Source organism: Saccopteryx bilineata, chromosome 4 (genome assembly GCF_036850765.1).
Source record: "Saccopteryx bilineata isolate mSacBil1 chromosome 4, mSacBil1_pri_phased_curated, whole genome shotgun sequence".
NCBI classification, from domain to species: domain Eukaryota; kingdom Metazoa; phylum Chordata; class Mammalia; order Chiroptera; family Emballonuridae; genus Saccopteryx; species Saccopteryx bilineata.
The window spans coordinates 5,974,857-5,994,692 of record NC_089493.1 but is presented as its reverse complement, the minus strand read 5'-3'; the positions used below and the strand labels follow the sequence as shown (position 1 = coordinate 5,994,692).

Below are 19,836 nucleotides of genomic sequence, written 5' to 3'. Positions count from 1 at the left end.
GGCCTCTGCCTCTGCCACACGGGGCTGCTTGGTGGCCAGGATAAGCATATAGGCCCTTTCCGCCTGGCCAGATGTCTGGGAGGTAAGCCCCCGGCTGCTCCTCCCCACACCTGGCAGGGAACATCAGGAATCTAGGTTTTGACCTTTAGATCAATCAGCAAACCCTCCAATAATCACTGAGTGTCTCCTTTCCCTCAGGAAGCGAGTTAACTGGCTGATCACCAGCTGCCCCTACCCCCTTCCATCTATGACAATAACCAGGTAGTGTAATAACTAAAAACGTCCTAGGGGCTACATCAAACTTAAAAAGGTTTTGCACAGCAAAGGAAACCATCAACAAAATGTTCTACTGAATGGGAGAACATATTCACCCCTATAAGGAGTTCATATCCAAAATTTATAAAGAACTCAAGTCAATTCAACACCAAAAAAAAAAAAAAAAGTGATTCAATTAAAAAACTAGGCAGAGGACCTGAATAGACACTTCTCCAAAGAGGACATACAGATGGCCAGTAGACACGAAAAGATGCTCAACATCACTAATCATCAGAGAAACACAAATTAAAACCACAGTGAGATATCTCCTTGCACTGTCAGAATGGCGCTCATCAGTAAATTCACAAACAGCAAGTGTGGGCAAGAAGCTAGAGAAAAGGGAAGCATGCGCTGGTATGGAAATGCAGACTGGTGCAGCCACTGTGGAAAGCAGTGTGGAGGTTCCTCAGAAAATCAAAAATGGAACTGCCGCCTGGCCTGCGGCGGCCAGTGGATCAAGTGTTGACCTGGATGCTGAGGTTGCTGGTTCGAAACCCTGGGCTTGCCCAGTCAAGGCACATATGACAACCAATGAATAAACAACTAAAGTGAAGCAACTGTGAGTTGATTGTTCTCCCTCCCCGCTGCCTCCTCTCTCTGTAAAATCAGTAAATAAAACCTGTAAAATAATAATAATAAAAGTGAGACTGCTGTATGACCCAGCGATTTCACTTCTGAGTATATAGCCATAGAAACCCAAAACCCTACTTCGAAAGAGCCTATGTACCCAGGTGTTCATTGCAGTGTTATTACAATCGCCAAATACGGAAACAACCCCATTGCCCATGAACAGACGAGTGGATGAAGATGAGGTACGTATATATAGTAAAATACTACTCGATCAAAAAAATGAAGTTTACCGTTTGTGACACCATGGTTGGACCTAGAGGGTGTTGTGCTAAGTGAAATAAGTCAGTCAGAGGAAGACAGATACCGTATGATTTCCCTTATGTGTGGAATCTAAAGAACAAATGAATGAACAAAATTGAAATAGGCTCATAGAACAGAATGATGGCTCCCACAGAGGAGAGGGTTTAGGGGACTGAGTGGAAAAGGTGAAGGGATTGAAGGGTACAGATTAGTCACAGAGATGGAGATTACAGCACAGGGAGTATAGTCAGTAATGTGGTCATAACTGCATGACGCCAGGTGGGTGGTGGGAATACTGGTGGGAACAGTTATAAAGTATATGATGGTCTGATCATTATGCTATACACCTGAAACTCATACTAACTTAAGTTTCAACTGTAACTGAAAAAAAATTTAAGGCAAAAAAAATCATGTAATTATATTTGATGTGGGTGAATTGTTTTTCCTAAGACTTGGGTAATTTCTATTGCCTTTTTTTTCCTTTTTTCCTTTTTTTTTCTGAAGTGAGAAGCAGGGAGGCAGACAGACTCCTGCATGCGCCCAACTGGGATCCACCCGGCATGCCTACCAAGGGGCGATGCTCTGCCCATCTGGGCCATTTCTCTGATGGTACTGGAGCCATCCTAGCGCTTGAGTCGGAGGCCATAGAGCCATCCTCAGCGCCTGAGCCAGCTTTGGAGCCTTGGCTGCAAGAGGGGAAGAGAGAGACAGAAAGTAGAGGGGGAAGGGTAGAGAAGCAGATGGGCACTTCTCCTGTGTGCCCTGGCTGGGAATTGAACCCAGGATTTCTGCACACCGAGCCGACACTCTACCACTGAGCCAACCGGCCAGGGCCTACTGCTTTATTTTTTAATTTAGGATTTAGGACAATGATTTTATACACATATCCATATATATTGTGTGTGTGTGTGGGGGGGGTAGTGTACACATCCCTTATCCTGGGAATCATAGGACAGAAATACCTTGTTTCCATTCCTCCTGGAAAAAAAAAAAGCTGCACTACCAGTAAACAGACAGAATACTTCAGTGAGGAGGGTGACCTCACCTTAAAGAAGAGCCATCTGACTCTCAGCACTGCCCCAAGAGACCTCCTTGTGAGGGAGTAAAGATGCTGAGGAGTGTCCCTGTCACATTGAAGTACTTGATAAAGACCTTTCACAAGGGCCCAGCCCTGCCGTCTGGGGCCCTCCCCGCACCCCGAGAGAGAGGCGTGGGGGTAACGGCATTATTCCAGCTGCACTTGGTGGAACTCCAAGGCTCAGAGAGCCTGGGTAGCTTGCCAGTGGTCACAGTCACTAGGTGGCAGACCTGGGACTTCCACTGGGTTATTTAACGACTGGCTTTCCTGTGTTTTCTGTCACGTCATGGTTCTGCCAGGTAGAGGGTCGCAGGCAAAGACTTGTCAGGAATGTCATGGAATGCATCCCGAATCGGCTTAGTGGGTGACTGCTATAAGGTTTGCGGGCCCACAGGATCCCCCCAGATTTCTCTCTCATCAGTCTGCCTCAGTTGGCTGACATCACTTCATTTCTCGCGGCAAGTTCTGAACACTCCCTTCTCTGTGGACAGAGATAACGTAAGAAGAGGGTGTGTGCGTCCCAGCGCACCTGGTACAAGAATGAGGTCCCGCCTGACCTGTGGTGGCGCAGTGGGATAAAGCGTCGACCTGGAACACTGAGGTTGCCGGTTCAAAACCTTGGGCTTGCCTGGTCAAGGCACATATGGGAGTTGATGCTTCCTGCTCCTTCCCTTTCTCTCTCTCCTCTCTCTCTCTAAAAAAATCAATAAATAAATTTTTTAAAAAAGAATGAGGTCCCTTCCTCCTGGTGGAAAGCTGGGGAGAAGGGGTTCCTGGGCAGACCTTTATTGACTGACTCCCTTTGTCTGCTTGCACCGGGCACAGGGCCCGCAGGACTCCCTCTCACAGCCGCTGCCCTGGGGGACCAGGGACCGCAGGGATGTGCGGGGCGGGAGAGCAGCTGGCTGTCCTGGGGACTGACCGCGGAGGGTGGGACCGCAGGGAAGGGAAGGGTCTGGGTCCGGGAGGGAGAAGGGAAGAGTTCAGACAGTTGGCCGCTGGACCAAATAAAGGAAGTCCTGGTGTAGTTTGGGAAGAATGTCTGGCTGGATTTGGGGGGTTTAAGAAGAGTGTTAATGGAAGAAGGAGTTGGAGAGACAAGATCCTTTATGCTGGGCTGAGGGGTTTTTCCGTAATCCTATGGGCACTGAGGAGCTGAGGCAGGGCTCAAATAGGGGGCATCACAATCGGATGCAGGGAAGTTGCTCGCGGGGGTGGAGAGGAAGACCAGTTACAGCTGCACCCGGGTGAGGACTGGAAGGCGGGCGCGGTGGGCGCAGGGCTGGAGGCAGGGGGACGTTCCAGGGCAGGATCAGCGTTAGTGACTGATCATCTCTGTGGTGTGAGGGAGAAGTCCGAGTGACTCACAGGTTTGTACTTGAGATGCCTCCCTTCCTTCGTCAAGATGTGCAGCCCGATGGGGAGGGTTCTCCTTAGTGGCAAGTTTGAGGACACAGCCTCCGCTCGTCGGCCGGACTCGGCCAACTCGGGCCTTACAAACTGGTAGACGTTGCTCTTTTTTATTTTTTTTTACTGACACCTCACTTTTTAATTTTTTTTAACTTCTGAAAGTATTACAGCAATTTTTGTGTTTCAAGGAATTGGTAAGAGCCTGGTGCTTATTAGACGCTCAGTAAATGAATAATCAGAGAACTGAGCTCACCCATCACGATGGTTCACAATAAAATGGTGGGCACAGACTGACAGCTTATGTATTTGTGATCAATTAGTGTTTGGCAGTGGAGGGGCCTAATACAGGATTCTGCAGGATTTTTCAGTAGAACGGAGCCAGGTATTGCTGTCCACATCTTCACGGGCCACACTGGTCACACCTGGTCATTACCACAGCAGCAGCCTCAGGACAATGAGGTAATCAGGCAGGTCACAGAGGAGCAGGCTGTATTCTCATTGCTTAAGCTTTACCCCTCACACAGAACTCCGGTCTGGAGGGGGGCTGTGATCTGTGGTGTGCCCAGGGTCCCAGGCGTGCCCAAGGCCCACGTATCCCCCGGGGCTAATCCGGCTCCCAGCCTGAGCCTGAGCGTACACCGCATTAATCAGACTTGCTGGAATGGTCACATGGTTTTCTCGCTGCCTCCCCTGTTAGCTGCCGCTCGTCAGCAGCTGGCGGAGCTGGAGGCTGCAGGCCCCTGTCTGCAGAAAGCCGTTGACTTCAGAATATTGGGGAGGGGGGTGGAAACTCCGCCTCCTTTTTCTTGCACTTTGCACCATCCGACTGACTAAATGGTTGTCTTCCAAACCAAAAAGGCTACCCGGCAATCTAAGGAAATTTTCTCTGACTAGGTCATGTTTGCATTTGAAGAATTCAGGTATGTTCTGGGTTTTCTACATCAGTCTGCGCTGTTGGGTTTTTGTTCTCGCTGGGTTTTTGCTGTGTAATGACAGGTTAGGTTCTGGCTGGATCTCTCTCACACACACACACACACACACACACACACACACACACACACACACACGGTTCTTTTCCTGCACCTGGCGGGGTCTCTCCTGGCCTGGGGGTTGGAGGTGTGTGCAGGGGCGGTGCGGGCCACGGCGTTTGCTGCGTGCACAAATGCAGCGTGGATAATTGTTTGCCGGCGTGTAGATGTGCTGAGGACCCCACCTTGTGCCTCATTCGAGCTGCTGTTGCAGGTGTAGAGTTATGAATACAGAATAGCAACTGTTTAACCAGAATGCCTCTCTTGCTATCTTTTGTTTTTCTTCCTTTGTCAAACTCGTGGAACCAACAGCTCTCTTTAAAAAAAAAAAAAAAAGCTAATCATAGCAGTGAAGGTGGAGAATTCTGCAAGTGTGTCTGCTTCGTGGAGATCTGATTTTGGCTCCGATTTTTCCTCATTGTCGATAGTGATCTCATGGCTGGGTGGTTTTCTGGGAAGTGGCCTGCTAGTGCTCTGCTGGGAGAGCCTTCTTTGCTTTTGTAAGCTTTCCAGCTGCTGTAATTATTAATGCTCCACATCGGAGTCTTTTGTGAATCTTCCTCTCTCTCTCCTCCATCTCTTCTCCGGGAATTCATGACCGGGTGTGAATGTGGGAAGGGATGTTCCAATAGAGAGAGTTTCTAAGACATGAAAATAAAGGAAGTGGAATGGGAGGGCCCTCCGATCATTCCTGGGCATGCTTCCCCGTCTGCGGGACATATGGAAGAGAGGATATCTGTGTGTGTGTCTGTTTCTGATCACAGACAGCTTCTCATTTCTCACGTGGGGATTTCTCTGTATTTCGGAACTGAGCGTAAATACCATATTGATGGGCAAAGATTGTGTGGGAACCTCAGTTCTAGTTCTTCCGGGCCCTTTTTTCCCTCCAGATGTTGCTGCAGTAGACATTTAAACGATAATACATAGAAGAACCATTTTTCACTATTAATAAGAGGAAGTCAAGGAGGTAGATAAGAGAATCGTCAGATTTCCACAAGGAAGAGCAGGGCTACACAAATAGTCTCCTACCCTTTCTGTAAACTCGGGGTGTTGGGTCCAGGAAGTTATCCTTTGTGTCAGAAGGTCCCTGTGTTATTTCTGATGGACTGGGCTTGTGAAAAGGACATCCTTGCCATGTGATAGTTCGGATGCCGTGTAACAAACGGGGACCAGAACTTACTGTTTATAGAGGCTCCATTCATAACTAATGAGAATTTATTTCATGCTGGACATGTTCCAGGAGATCAGTCCCAAAAGAATGAAACAGGAGTCCTGGGTTCTAATCCCAGTTTCAAAATCAGCTTCTCTGATCCATGTGGGAGTTACGGAAGAGTTTTGAGAATTGTGGAAAGTAGTTTAACTGTAGGGTTCCTATGTTGTTAGCGTTTATTCTGGAGGAAGTAAGCCTTAGCCGCTGCCTTGAACAGAGCCTGGAGCCTCTCTCTGCATTTCATAGTTAGGGAGGAGGGACATGCATCAGCAAAGCCAGTCCCGATCAGGTGGACTCCTGGCCCAAGGGCCGGGGCTGGTGATGTGGGAGAGGGTCGGGTTAAAGGCCACCACGCTGCCTGGCCTGAGAAAGTGGGGCCCCAGAAGGAAAGTGAGCCGGAAAGAGGACGTCCCTCACCCCCGCTTCAGGCTCCTGCCTGCGCTGGCCCTAGGGCACTCTGCTGGGTATGGTTGCTTCCTGTGCCCGCCGTGCAGTACCAGAGAAAGGGCTTTCTTCTCCAGGCCCGGGGCTCGCGTGTCTGGGGGCAACACGGGCACTACGCGGGAGCTTAGCTCTTCGGCCGAGGACCAGGTGGCCCTCGAGCTGTAGTGTCCAAGAGAGGCACCTGGAGGGCTCTGACCTTGACTGCTGGGTTCCTGCCAGAGGTTCCGATCCAGCACGTAGCTGGGCGGGGCCTGACACCGCCTGTCTGACGAGTTTCCAGGTGAGGGGTGCCGCAGGTCTGGGGAGCAGACCCTGAGGAACCATTGTCTTGGGAGAAGCAGACAGATTGTCACAGAGATGAGGAGTCTGAGGCAGAGGAGAAGGAGGTGCAGGCGGGAAAGAGGTCCGGAGCCAGCGCAGCGTACAGGAGGCGACCAGAACCGGCACGCTCGGGGTGGGGGCACATCCGTCACAACAGCCCTCCGCCGCCTGGGGCCTCAGAGTGGTGGACAGGGTTCTGGGGTGAGCCTCTGAGGTCATTATCTCGGCTTATAAGCCTGGTTCTGCCATGTACTATCTCCCGACCTTTCTTTGTCTCCGTTTTCACAACTGGAAAATGGGATAGCAATTCTTGCCAAGCAAATCAATAATTCTGTCAGCAGTAAATGAGGACGTGAACTTCCTTTATAAGTTACAGCAGTGTTTCTACTTGGACATAAGGAAAGAAAGGTCGCTGGGGTGACTCGATCCTCTTATCCACATGTTTATGGGCTCCACACACACCCCAGCCCCGAGAGCACAGGGCCACATTCATTTCTAACCGGAAGCCCGGTGTTGGCATGGACACGTGTACAAGCTGCTGTTCCCTATTGGACTATGAGTTCTTGAGAACTTTCTGTAAATCCTGTGTTTTTAACTTAGTGTTGTGCCTAAAACTGCTTGGCCCACAGTCAGGCCTTAATAAGCAGTGGAGGCCGTTTGTTTTCATGATCTAACCAGGAGGGAAAAGCAGGCAAGCTCTCGGGCTGGCTGGGTGCCTCAGGTCGGGGCCAGGGTGCCTCAGGTCGGGCCGGGGTGCCCGCCGAGTGTGCGAGCTCAGAGGAGCGCGTGGAGAAGCTGACAGCTGGCCTGAGAAGGGCGGAGGTGTCCTCAGCACACCCCGGGTGCTGGAGCGCCAGGGAGCTCCAATCACATTTCCTGAGGAATCTCTGCAGATGACCTCTGCGGCTGTAAGGATTCGCTGGGCCCGGGGCCTGAGCCCAGAGGGTTGCAGAGTCCCGAGGGCGTGAGGTTGGCCGGCATTTTCCAGCCGATGAAGGGGATTCCTGTATTGTTCCGGCACCCGGCGACCTGTCCTCACTGGCTCTTGGGGTACACACACTTCACTTGTGTTTTTGGCTTTAAAAACAAAACAAAACTTCTTAGACAGGAAGTATACTGAACTAATAGTTTCAGTCAACATTCATCTGTCCCTCCCCACTGCAGAGTCATCTGAGGACCAGCAGAGACGGGTTTGTGGGAGACTGGGGTCTTCCCCCGACTTGTAGACCCAAAATAGGAACCTGTTGCTCCTTCCCCCCTCCAGAATGAAGAGGCTTCAATGTGATTTTTGGTTCCATAATCCCTCAAGTGAGAACAGAACCCAAGTCAGAAGCCACTGTTTCTCAAACTTCCTGATGCTTCTTCACACTTACTTCCAGAAGGAATGTGGTAGACCAACTCCAGGGTCAAAAACCCGCTCGGCACGTGTCTGTCATGAGAACGGGACGGTCCGACTAGGGGTCTGTTTTGTTTTAATTATTTCATTCTTCAGTGTTAGGGCCAGGTTGAGGTTCAGACCCCAACAAGCTCTGCCTGGACTCGTTCAGATTTCTCTCTGGTTTCGGGAAACGTTCCTCTCCTTGCTCTTCCCCTGGAATACTGAGATGCGTCGCAAAGAGCCATCGCCGGGAAGCCCTGACGTTGGCAAGCCAGGGAGAGCCCACCATCTGGTCCCCCAGGCCCTGTGCTGCTGTGAGGAAACAGACCCCTGGGGCCCGGGACGTGCCCACTGTGGTGTGGAGCACAGCTCAGATCAACAGGAGAGGGGAGCTGGCCAGGCAGGAGGGAGAGTGCCCAGCCTGACCTTCGTAGGCCTGCTCGGCACCAGACGCCGCTGGTCGCTCTGCCTGTGGCAGCTTCAACCCATGGCACATCTTATAAATGGGAACGGAGGCTCAGGGGCACAGACAGCCTCCACGTGTGTGTATACCCCCACCCAGACCTCGTCCAGGAGCAGGAGGTTGGAAGAAATGGACAGAGGGTGGGTGCAGTGTTAAAGGAGAGGAAAACAGCAGGCGAGGGGGAGAAACAGGCTAATTTCATGGACTTGACGGTTCTGCCATGTGTTTGTTGTCTGACAAGCCACAAGCAAAACCTTATTTTGGGAAACAAATAATTTAGCTGTTGTTAGGATGGCAAAGCAGATATATTTAAAAATACCAGCCTGTCCTCCATTATTAAACATGTTACAATTGTTTCTGAGTTTTCCTCAGAGAGAGGCACCGCTAAGATCGGAGTCCAAAGATTTGACTTCACTTTGTATCAATACAACATACACTTAAAAGCTGTGACCTTGGTTAAGTCACTTTATTTCTTCTCTGGGCCATAGTGTCTTCCCTTACGGGAAAGGGCTACTTTGAGGATAATAGGGAAGAAAGAAGTGTACAAATTATAAAATTTTGCTGTAATGTTTGTGTTTATATTTTGGATAGGGTGGAAGCTCAGTCAGCTAATGCTTAACTGGGTCGGGCACTCCTTTTTAGAAGAGTCTCGTTCCCGCTCCCCACGCCTCTTAGCACAGCACAGTAGTGGTCTCTTAGGTTCGCAACAAGCCGGGAGAGATCTAAGGGGAAAGACTTACTTGGACTCAGCTAGAGGAACGCTCCGGGCCAGGACACCAGCCCGGGCCGCACGGCGCTTGCTACCCACCTAGGATAGCTGCAAATGTCCCGCCAACGGTGTAGGCTCGGGAAATCCCGCCTGCGTCTGCTTTGGAGGTGGGTGGGCCTTTATGCTGATAGCAAACCATTCATTCAAAAAACACTTCCTGAACGTCTACTAAATGTAAGCCACAGTAGGAAGTGCAAATATGTGTGATCGTTAGCCCTGCCTTTGGGAATTTTCTGTCCTGAAAAGGTGCTGTTGAACCAACACTGAAAGCATGGGGTGGGGAGGCCAGGACACAAGGAACGCAGGAGAAGGGGGCAGACCCCGCTAGGGATACAGAAAACATGCTCTGGGCTGCTGCAGAGCAGGGTACGGGAGGTTCCGGGTGGGGTGAGGCTTGGAGAAGCGTGGACCTGGGGGTGGAGCTCAGGCAGGGCTGTTCCAGGTGAGCAGGGCCGGGGCAGGGCAGTGGGCCTTCACCAGCCCAGGGCAGGGCTGTTCGGGGCGAGCAGGGCCAGGGCAGGGTAGTGGGCCTTCACCAGCCCAGGGCGGGGCAGTGGGCCTTCACCAGCCCAGGGCAGGGCAGTGGGCCTTCACCAGCCCAGGGCGGGGCAGTGGGCCTTCACCAGCCCAGGGCGGGGCAGTGGGCCTTCACCAGCCCAGGGCGGGGCTGTTCGGGGCGAGCAGGGCCGGGGCAGGGCAGTGGGCCTTCACCAGCTCAGGGCGGGGCTGTTCGGGGCGAGCAGGGCCGGGGCAGGGCAGTGGGCCTTCACCAGCTCAGGGCGGGGCAGTGGGCTGGTGAAGGCTGGGAGGAGACCGCTCTGGTTGTCCTCAGGGTAACTGCAGGGAAACAGCTGTGTTAGGCGTGCTCACTGGTTCCTCGGCTGCAAGCACTTTGCACGATTAGTGTGTGAGCACATGACAGAAAGCCACGTGTGTGTCTCCGTAAAAAGCTGTGGGGCTTTCCCTCGGTGGCGGTTCTCCCAGATCGCTCTCCCTCCACCACAAGGGCGGTTCCCCGACTCCCTGAGCCACCGCGGTGAGGGACAGTGCCCCTGATCCCTTGCCCTCCACTGCGAAAAGCGCTTTCCTTTGCTTATTGCTTGCCCGTCCCTGGGAGCCTCCAGTACATGGTGACGGCCCGACGCTCTCCGGCTCTGCGGCTCCTCTGCCGTCTGCCCGAATCCAGTGTGAACCTGCCTGGCCCGGACCACCGGCATGACGGTAACCCACGTCAGGTGTGTCTTCTCGTGATTGGCGACCTCTCTGCCCCGACGCTCACTGCTCTGCAGAGGTGAGACACTGGCACCCTCGGGGAGTAGGTGCAGACGCAGGACGCAGGCCAAGTGCTTTGCAGTGTGGGCTGCTTTGATTTCCCACTAGCCTGTAACCCGAGCGGCTCGCTTCAGCTCTTTGTGCTGTGGTGTGCCGCCATAAAACGGGGTCTTACCCACCTCCCAGAGTTACTGCGTCGATTGAATGAGATGACGCACATAAAGCACCTAGCGAGGTGCCTGCACTTAGTAAATACTTAAGTTAATTCCTTTCATTTTCCTCAAGCAGCAGAAGCATTTCATTAGACTAATTAAACCCTGTGCTAATCTAGTCGTGGACACAGGTGCCAGGAAAGGGGCCTGACCCCCTCAGGATGAGGCCCCTGGGAACTGCCCACCTCCCTGAGTGCTCAGATGCAGAGGGCCAGAAAGCAGGCCTTGGATGGTACTCCTGTTTGTTGAAATTTTCTTACACAGTGAACCAACCATGACGTGACTGATCGGTGGAGAGCCTGGCTCTTGGCTTGGTTGACATGTGGATTCAACTGGTCTGAGAGATTAAGTTCCTTGCAGCGGACAGACTGGGCCAGCAGTTCTTTCTTGTCTGTCAGGATAACGGAGCCAGACCCCCTACCAGGCGTCCGCGTTTTCTCCAGCGCCTGCGTAATAGTGCACAGCCCAGCGTCCGTGGTTCTCGTGCCAGGTCTTTCTAGACTCTGGCACGAGCTGTGACTGTCTTGTTTGTTGAACTCAGGCGGCCGTGTCCACAGTTTGATGTGTGTTGGGAAAACTGTAAGGCTTACTCGCTTGCGCTTTGCATGATTAGTGCATGAGCACGTGGCAGAGTCGCGTGTGTGTGTAACCTACACAGGGCTACGGGTGCCTTCCCTCAGGGCGACGGGGGGCCGCTTGCCCGCCATTGCGAGCAGCGGTTTCCCCTGCCTGGGTGCTTGCCCGCCTTTGCGAGAATCCAGTAACCAGGAGTGACCCCAATGCTGTCAGGCTCTTTGGTTCCTCTGCCGTCCGCCCGAATCCAGTGCGGACCTGCCTGGCCCGGGCCACCAGTACCACAGTGTGTGAGATCTCTCCCATAGGGGGACAGAGTGAATTACAAGTGAGGACTTGGTGGGTGCACCCTTCCGACCAGAAGCAGCTATTGCAGGAATGGTAGGGTACATTCTGGGTGGTTCTGCTGGACGTCCGGGGAAGCCACTGGAGAACTTCCCCTTGGAGATTCTGTGGACTGGGTCTCAGCTGGGGGGGCCCGTCGGGATCTAACCCCAGGTGTCCGGGCTGTTCCTCAAAGTACAGAGTGCAAACCCCAGGGGTGGGACCCAGGCACGTGCACTTCTGAGGCACACTTGGCCACAGGCAGAGAGTGTGGAAAAAGTCTGAGCTTGGGCACCCGGAACCTGGGTTCTGATACGAACTGTTACTTTAAATGAATCACTTAACTGGGACTTAGTCTGTCCGCTCGGAAAACCGAAATAACATTTTCTGTACAGAGACGTGGCTCAGAGAGGACAAGACAGCAGCCTGTGGGAGCTCTGGGAAGTCGAGAGCTCTGGACGGTGAGTGAGAGGTGCTGTCACCTGTGCTTCTGAACCCAGGAGGTGCCTCCCGAGGCCGGCCGCGGCCAGGTGTGTTCAGTGTGTGCCCGTCCAGGCTACAGCACTCGGTCTGTAATTGAATCGTGCCAGTTCGTGGGCCTTCCTGGGTTTTTGGTAGCTGCACGGCGAGGCGTCTGGCTGTCAGGCGCCCTTTTGTGCCCGTGTACCAGCGAGAGGAATGTTTCCACCCCAGTCAGCCGGTTCAGGGCCTGCCGGGTGTCAGGGTGGGCCCTGCTGTGTGTCTTTGAGACGAGCTCTCCCCCTGCCTTCGCCAGAATGAGCGCTTAGGAGACGGCCCCAGAGAAACCCTGACAAGGGGAGTGTCTGTGGTTGGAGACCGCCCTGGGCTGCTGGCGCACAGGCTGCACCAGGGACGGGAAGGTGGGTGTCCCCGCCCAGCTCCCTCCTGGGCCCAGGCTCGTGCTCTGTGGTCGTTCTTCATTGCGGGCAGTAGATCAGAAGCTATGGATGAAGTCTTAGAGCCTCCGTGGGGGAGACTGGGAAGACCTGGATGCGCTTCTGTGACCAGCCCTGCCACAACTCGAGGACTTACAGACGTCTGTGTACTCAGTGATGAAATTCCTTTTCCTGGAGAGGGTGCTTTCACAGTCAAATGAACCTTGGAGCACTTCCAAAGCCAGAGAGCCTGCTCTTCCTTTGTTATTCTCCAGCTGTGACAGACAGAGGGAGTAGAGATCCTAAGGGCGAGGGAGGCAGGTAGACACATTTGGACACAGTTGAGAAAATTGCTGTCCTGGTCTTGGTTGGGACACTCACCATAATTAGATCTGGGATGAATGAAGTGCCCCTCAGCTCATCCTGCCCTGCCTGGAAACTTAAATACAGCTTGTGTCAAAGAAGGGAGGGAGAGGACCGTCTCCTTGTCCTTTGGGGCTGGTCCTTGACCCAGTGGCAATGTGAAGCTCTGTCCCTTGGCAGCCCCGCCCCTCCTGGTCCTCGGCCAGTGAAGTCCCGCCGAACCTGACCGCGCTCTCTGGAGGCTCGGGGGCTTCCCTCCACCCCACAGCGGATTCAGCAATGGGTCTGCACATACCACTGCGCTTCCTGTCTCAACCCTGCATTTTCTTCCGTGAAATCCTTCCGTGGGCCAGCGCAGGCCACTGCCTTCAGGAAGCCTTCTCCGACCTCTGCAGCCCACATAAGTTTCTCTTTTTTTCTGATCTTGCATACAACGCTTAGGGGATACAACATGATCTAAGACTTCATTTTTCTGTCGTATTTTCCTTGACTTGAGTGAGGGTTACTTGAAGGTGGAAAGATGGTTTGATACATGTTCATTCCTCCTGTCACACTTGAACAGAGCAGGATGCATCGTAGTTATTCACTTTAATTAGCTTCTTTTTAAATCTCCTGGCATATGCTATCGTTACGGGCCCTAGAAGGGGAGATGGCAGGAAAGGGGGCAGCCACCGCCTTCCGATGGCTGGTCATTGCTGAGCATGAGGCGTGCCTGGGACTTCGGGAGAGACTGAGTCGGTGAGCAGGGCCTGCTTTTGCAGGCAGAATTGGTTCTGGTAATGGGTCAGCACCAAGACCTGCAGGACCAGATGGTAGATTTCTTAAAGCTGTGGGGATTTACCAGAGGGTTTGAGCTAGCGAAAATGCATGCAAAGTTTATAAAGTCCTTACATGTTTTTTTGGGGTGTTTTTTTTTTTTGTATTTTTCTGAAGTTGGAAACGGGGAGGCAGGCAGACAGACTCCTGCATGCGCCCGACTGGGATCCACCCGGCATGCCCACCAGGGGGCGATGCTCTGCCCATCTGGGGCATTGCTCTGTTGCGACCAGAGCCATTCTAGCGCCTGAGGCAGAGGCCACGGAGCCATCCTCAGCACCTGGGCCAACTTTGCTCCAATGGAGCCCTGGCTGCAGGAGGGGAAGAAAGAGACAGAGAGGAAGGAGAGGGGGAGGGGTGGAGAAGCAGATGGGCGCTTCTCCTGTGTGCCCTGGCTGGGAATCGAACCTGGGACTTCTGAACGCCAGGCTGACGCTCTACCACTGAGCCAACCGGCCAGGGCAAAGTCCTTACATGTCGAAATGAAACATTTCTGGTTCTTTTGGATTCACATACACACATGACACATGCAAATATACACACGTGTTCCACACACCTGTCAGCGCCTCTGAGTTCCAGGTCAGTCCTGGGCGATGGGCCCTGTTGTTACCATTTCACCCAAGAGGCACGTGTCCTGAGGAGACTCAGAGAAGTTAGATTGCTGTCTCAGGCACACCTCTGCCTTCCTGGGAAGGCTGGAGGCTGGGTCTGAGTCTCCTCACGAACAAGCCAGTGCTGGCCTCTGTCACTCCCTAGCTGCCTCTGACCCTAACTTTATAAAACAAGGAAAAGCTGTCAGGTATTTTAGCAAAATTTATTTATGTAATGTCCTATTTAGTAAACAAATATGAGCCTACCTGAGTATCGTAACCTGCTAAGCACTTTATATGCACAAACACATGTACCACTGTCTTCATGAGAGTCCTGTGCAGTAGCTGCTGTCATTGTCATAGCTGTTTCACAGATTAAAAAAGAAAAAAGAGAAAAGCAAAGTATACACTGACTTAATAACCCATCCAGTATCACACAGCCGGCATTTGAACCCAGTGCTGTCTGATTCTGGGACCTGGGCCTTTGATGGCTGTTGTAGTCTCACAGGAGGCTTCGTGGGGAACAGAAGGCCTGTGGTCAGTTGTTTGAGAACCACTGTCCACCCCACCCCCCTGGGCAAGGGCAGTGCATGGGAGCACGAAGGCTCTGGGAAGTCTCGTGAGAGTCGAGGGCGAAGGCTAGGAATTCTCGCCCTGAACTTCCCACACCTGTTTGATGTAGGAAGTTTTATTGCTTAACACTTAATTTTTCATTTACACTCAGGGAAATTCTGCTGAGAATGGGAATTATTTTTATTTTTATTTTTTTATTAAGTGAGAGACGGGGAGGCTGAGACAGATTCCCGCATATGCCCTGAATGACCGGAATCTACCTAGCAAGCCCCCTACCAGGTCCCCCTCTCTGGACCACTGCTCTATTGCTTGGTACCCTAGCTATTTTAGCTCCTGAGGAGGCCATGGAGCTAGCCTCTGTGCCTGGGGCCAATTTTGCTCAAACCATTCAAGCCATGGCTGTAGGAGGGGAGGAGAGAAAGAAGTAAGAGAGTGGGGAAGGGCCAAGAAGCAGATGGTCGCTTCTCCTGTGTGAGTTGACTGGGAATCAAACCCAGGACTTCCACATGCCGGGCCAACACTCTACCACTGAACCAGCCGGCCAGGGCTGAGAGTGGGAATTAGAAGTGGGAGGACAAGAGAATCTTCAGGGCAAATACATCATGGGAGGAGATAAGAGCATAAGATGTGAAGTCTTATTTGAGGGTGAGTTCAGGCTCCTGTACTTACTGGCTGTGTGATTTGGGAGAAATTGTTTATTATTTTTGGGTTTCACTTGCCTAATCTGTAAAATTTTGTTGTTGCGAGGAAAAGTGATTACATATGCAAAAATGCTTTGTAAACAGTACAACTCCAAGTTGTTTTTGATTGGTCGTGTCTGGCCCAGTACCTAGCACGGTGCCTACCAGCTAGCTATTTGAAGGACAGTGGACGGTCACTGGGTGAATTCGATCTCTGTCTCTGGGTTCTGTAACGGGTATGTTGCAACTGGAAATATTTTTCTTTCAGTTTTATTGAAATATAATTGACTGAAAAATTTTTAAGTGATACTTTGTTCCTTAAGCTTTCCTTCTAAATTGTGATTTTGCTGGCTTTTATGTTTTGGGGGTCTGATGAAGGCTCTCGGTTGAAAACCAGGAACCGTGTTTCTCTCGTGCACTTGGCCGCGCCCCAGTGTGGACTGCTGAAGCATCTGTGTTCTTCTGACGTGTCCCTGGCAGCCAGAACTTTTTTGGACAGTTCCAAAATTGTAAATTTCATTCAGCTGTGCACATGTTGTTTTTGTTTGTTCATTCCCTCAGATGTGACCACCTGGTGTGTGTGTGTGTGTGTGTGTGTGTGTGTGTGTGTGTGTGTGTGTGTATAGGAATTTCTAACGTGTCACCCTCTTGATGCAGTTACTCGTGACGTTTCTGTGATACGTGGAGCTAGTTCTGGGCTGGCAGGAGGGGCACTGCTGCGTGGCTGCGTGCCAGCACCGGTCTCCCTGGTGGCGCGGGGGCTGCAGCGGGGAAGGTGGTCCTCACCCACTCCACACCGCCGTTTGTTGGTTAGCACCTGTCAGTAACTGCTCTGATAGCCTCTCATTCCTAGGAAGATCCTGTGCTTCCGCCAGCAGCCAGTGCAGAGAGGCGGGGTTAGGGAGAGGGGAGCTAGCAGTCCCTTCCATGGTGCTGGGACCAGCCATGTGGTTTGTGCAGGCCCGGCCTCTCCCCCACTTTAGGGTTGGCTTATGAGTCAGGTCTGGCCCGGCCAAGACTCAGTTCATTGGCTGTGGTGATTGGCTGAGGGCTGTGGTGATTGGCTTAGGGGCAGGTCTGTCATCCAAGAGTCCTCCATAGGACTTGGCTAGACCTGTTGGGAAAGATGCTGTGTTTGTTTGTTTTGGGTCCAAGTACTCTCAGAATCATGAAAGCCTCAAGTCATTGGTAGCCTTCTGATAATGAAGACAACAGATGGGGGTTAGAGCTCAGTGATGGCCAGAGAACCGAATTCTCGTAGCACCACCCAGCCCGGGCGTCAGACATGCGGCCCTGCTTAAGCCAGGTTTAATCTCAAGGACTAGGGGGGAGGGGTCACTATATGAAATTCCTTTTATCCTATTAGAATCTGTCACAACCTAAAGAATCCCAATACAAAACTGTGCAGGATACATAAAAAGCAGACTAAATCTGGTATCCTTCTTTTTTCCTCTAGGAAGTGAGCATACTAGTCATCTTCAAAATGGTCAGACTGCCACGTTGGCAATGTTGTATTTCACCTAGGTGTGCAGCAGAGCCCCGTGGTCGAGGACACTTTTGGAGTGAATTGCGTCCCCACACGTTCACATATTGGAGCCCTAACCCCAAGTGTGACCAGATTTGCAGACGGGGCCTGAGGAGGTAATTAAGGTCAAAATGAGGTGATGCGGGTGGGGCCCTGAGCCAGTAGAGCTGGTGTCCCTATAAGAAGAGAGACACCAGGAGCTCGGAGGAAAGGCCGTTGTGAGGACACAGCACATAGATGGCCCTCTGTGAGCCAAGGTGAGAGGCCTCGGACCCGCTGACACCTTGGTCGTGGCCTTCCAGCCTCCTGAGCTGTGAGAAAGCACACTTCCGTTGCTAAGCCACCCAGTCAGGTAGTTTGTGAGGGCAGCCCGAGCTGACTCATACAGGCACATTTAAAAGGGGGGAGGATGGTGCGGGGACTGAGACCGTGTCTGAGGGACAGGCCGTGAAGGGCTTGCAGTGTGCTCTTAGGAGAGGAAAGGTGTTGGAACTAAGAAGCGCTTTAGGTAGCTCCTATTCAGAGCTCCAGGGGTCCCTATTTTGGACATGACATCTACTTTTCACTTTCCTGAAGCAGACATGTCCATTTCCCTTGGGGCATTTCCAACGGGAAAGGGAAGTAATATTTACTGAACACCCTCTGTTGTCTTTTATTGATTCAGAGCTAGACCTTAGGGAGGCAGCTGGGTTAGCTTCCGTCTACTTCAGCTACTAAGTGCCGAGGGCTCCAGTTACAATGCATTATTTAACTAACACCACACTCTGCAAGTGAGAAAGGCACTCCCTTTCACAGGTAAGGAAACAAACCTAGAAAGAGTCAGAACCTGGCCATGGACCCCAGCGTTAGCAGCAGGGCCAGGTCTAGAACTGAAGCCGACTGCTTCCTGTTCTGTTGCTTTTGTTCCCCAGCCCCGAGGGCGGGGGGGTTTGCTGGCACGGAATCAGTCCTGGGTGGGAGCCAGCAGATGGGGAACTGAAGGTAACCCAGCAGTCCGGGGTCCCCGCTGAGAGAGCAGAGCACCACACTGACCATGCTCTATAGAATTAGGAGGAAAAAAATTAAGATCTAAAGATATTGTAGCAAGTGGAGAGGATCATTAAGCACAGGCAAAGCAAATATGGCAGGTCTTAGACCAACTGATCTTATGCTGTTCTCTGGACAGACTTCAGTTCCGTTGAGCTGTCGGTACCTCTCCCTGCCATCTCAAAGAGCAGGAGCTGTGGGCGGAGACGGCAGGCGTGGTGGGCCACCTCCTGCCTCGTGGGTAATGCCCAGGCTGTCTGGACAGCCGGCCCTTAGGCACAGATCGGTGATGTGTTAATGTAGGCAGCAGGACAGGGCCCCATCTACATTTAACTTGTCCCTTTGCTTTGTTAAGCTTTTTTCAATAAACTAGTTTTAGTAATTGAAACATTATTAACTGCTTATAATAGAAAATTCAAACAGACTAATGCTATAACTTCACCAAGATTCTTCAACACTCAACAGAGGCCACAGCTTGGGTGGGAAGCCATCTAGGATGGTCTCAGATACAACTTAGGACCCTGTGTGCCCTGGAATTGTGTGTGTGTGTGTGTGTGTATAATGCTGTAAAGAGAGAAGATGACTTTGTAAAAAAGTTTGGATTATTAGTTCCTTTTATGACTTCCTCTGGGTTCTCTTGAATATTAGCTGCTTCATCCAAAAGCAGAATTCCTCCAGTCCTTCCCCAGGGGGTGCGGGACTGACCCTGCAGATGACGGTTCAGAAAAGAAGCCGTTCCGGGACAGCAGCTAGGCAGGCGCCCTGAAGGAAGGAGGATGGTGACAGCGCTCTGTGCACGGTGACACCGCGGGCCGGGCCCCCACACGAGTCCGTCCTGTCGGCTTCTCCCGCTCTCCCACTGTTAGTTTAAAAAACCCTTGTCAGGCTTGTTAAAAGTGAAACTTTAAATAAAATGAATGACTTGAGCGCAGTGTTGATAAAAGAATGGATTTACTGGTGTTGAAGGAACCCGCAGAAAAGCCCTAAATAAACAACAAGGGTGAGGTCCATCACCCCAAACTAAGGGGGCAGGGAGTCGTGTCCTGGCCTGGCCTTGGTCAGTGTCCTGACCCGCGCTGCCCACACTGGCTGGGGTGCCCCGGGTGGCGGCCTTGCTTGCTCTCACTGGTGTTGTCCCTCTGCCCGGCCCAGGACGACGCGGCACGTGGCTCAGCACATGGTGGTTGTGTGCCCGGCAAGTGTTCCTACGAGCCCCTTTTGTTTCCCTGCGTCCCCCTGCCCTGTTTCTGTGCACTGGGGGACTACTGTGCTTGTCCTCCTCTGAGCTCCTCGTCCATCCTGTTCCTGAGATGCCGTGTGGTCGGTGTGCCCGCCCGCCGGGCTGGCCCGGCCTCACAGACCTGCCTGGCCGTGCAGTGTAGGTACTCGAACCCAGAGCCATTGCCTCAGGAGGGAGAGGTTTTACTCTCTAGCTCAGGGGTTGGGAACCTATGGCTCACGAGCCAGATGTGGCTCTTTCGATGGCTGCATCTGGCTCGCAGACAAATCTTTAATAATAATTTTTAAAAAAGTTAAAAAATAAAACATTCTCATGTATTACAATCCATTCATTTCCTACCTCTCATGTTCATGGTTGTGGGTGGCTGGAATCAATCACAGCTGTCCTCCGGGACAACACCAAATTTTTATTGGGTAATGCGTAAGGTACACAGATTATTGTGTGGCTCTCATGGAATTAC

General features: G+C 52.1%; 1 protein-coding gene across 3 annotated transcripts in view; it reads left to right on the top strand.

The window, feature by feature from the left end:
• The window catches only part of EVL (Enah/Vasp-like), a 146,834-nt gene that overhangs the window by 28,337 nt on the left and 98,661 nt on the right, over positions 1–19,836 (top strand). For 2 of the 3 annotated variants that reach the window (XM_066276364.1, XM_066276361.1), the window contains exon 1: positions 4,399–4,593. The exons of the other annotated variant lie outside the window; for it this stretch is intronic. In XM_066276364.1, the coding sequence (XP_066132461.1) occupies positions 4,571–4,593 (23 nt within the window). In that variant the 5' untranslated portion in view covers positions 4,399–4,570. Of the gene's footprint in view, positions 1–4,398; positions 4,594–19,836 lie in introns of those variants that run through there. 3 annotated transcript variants of the gene reach the window in all.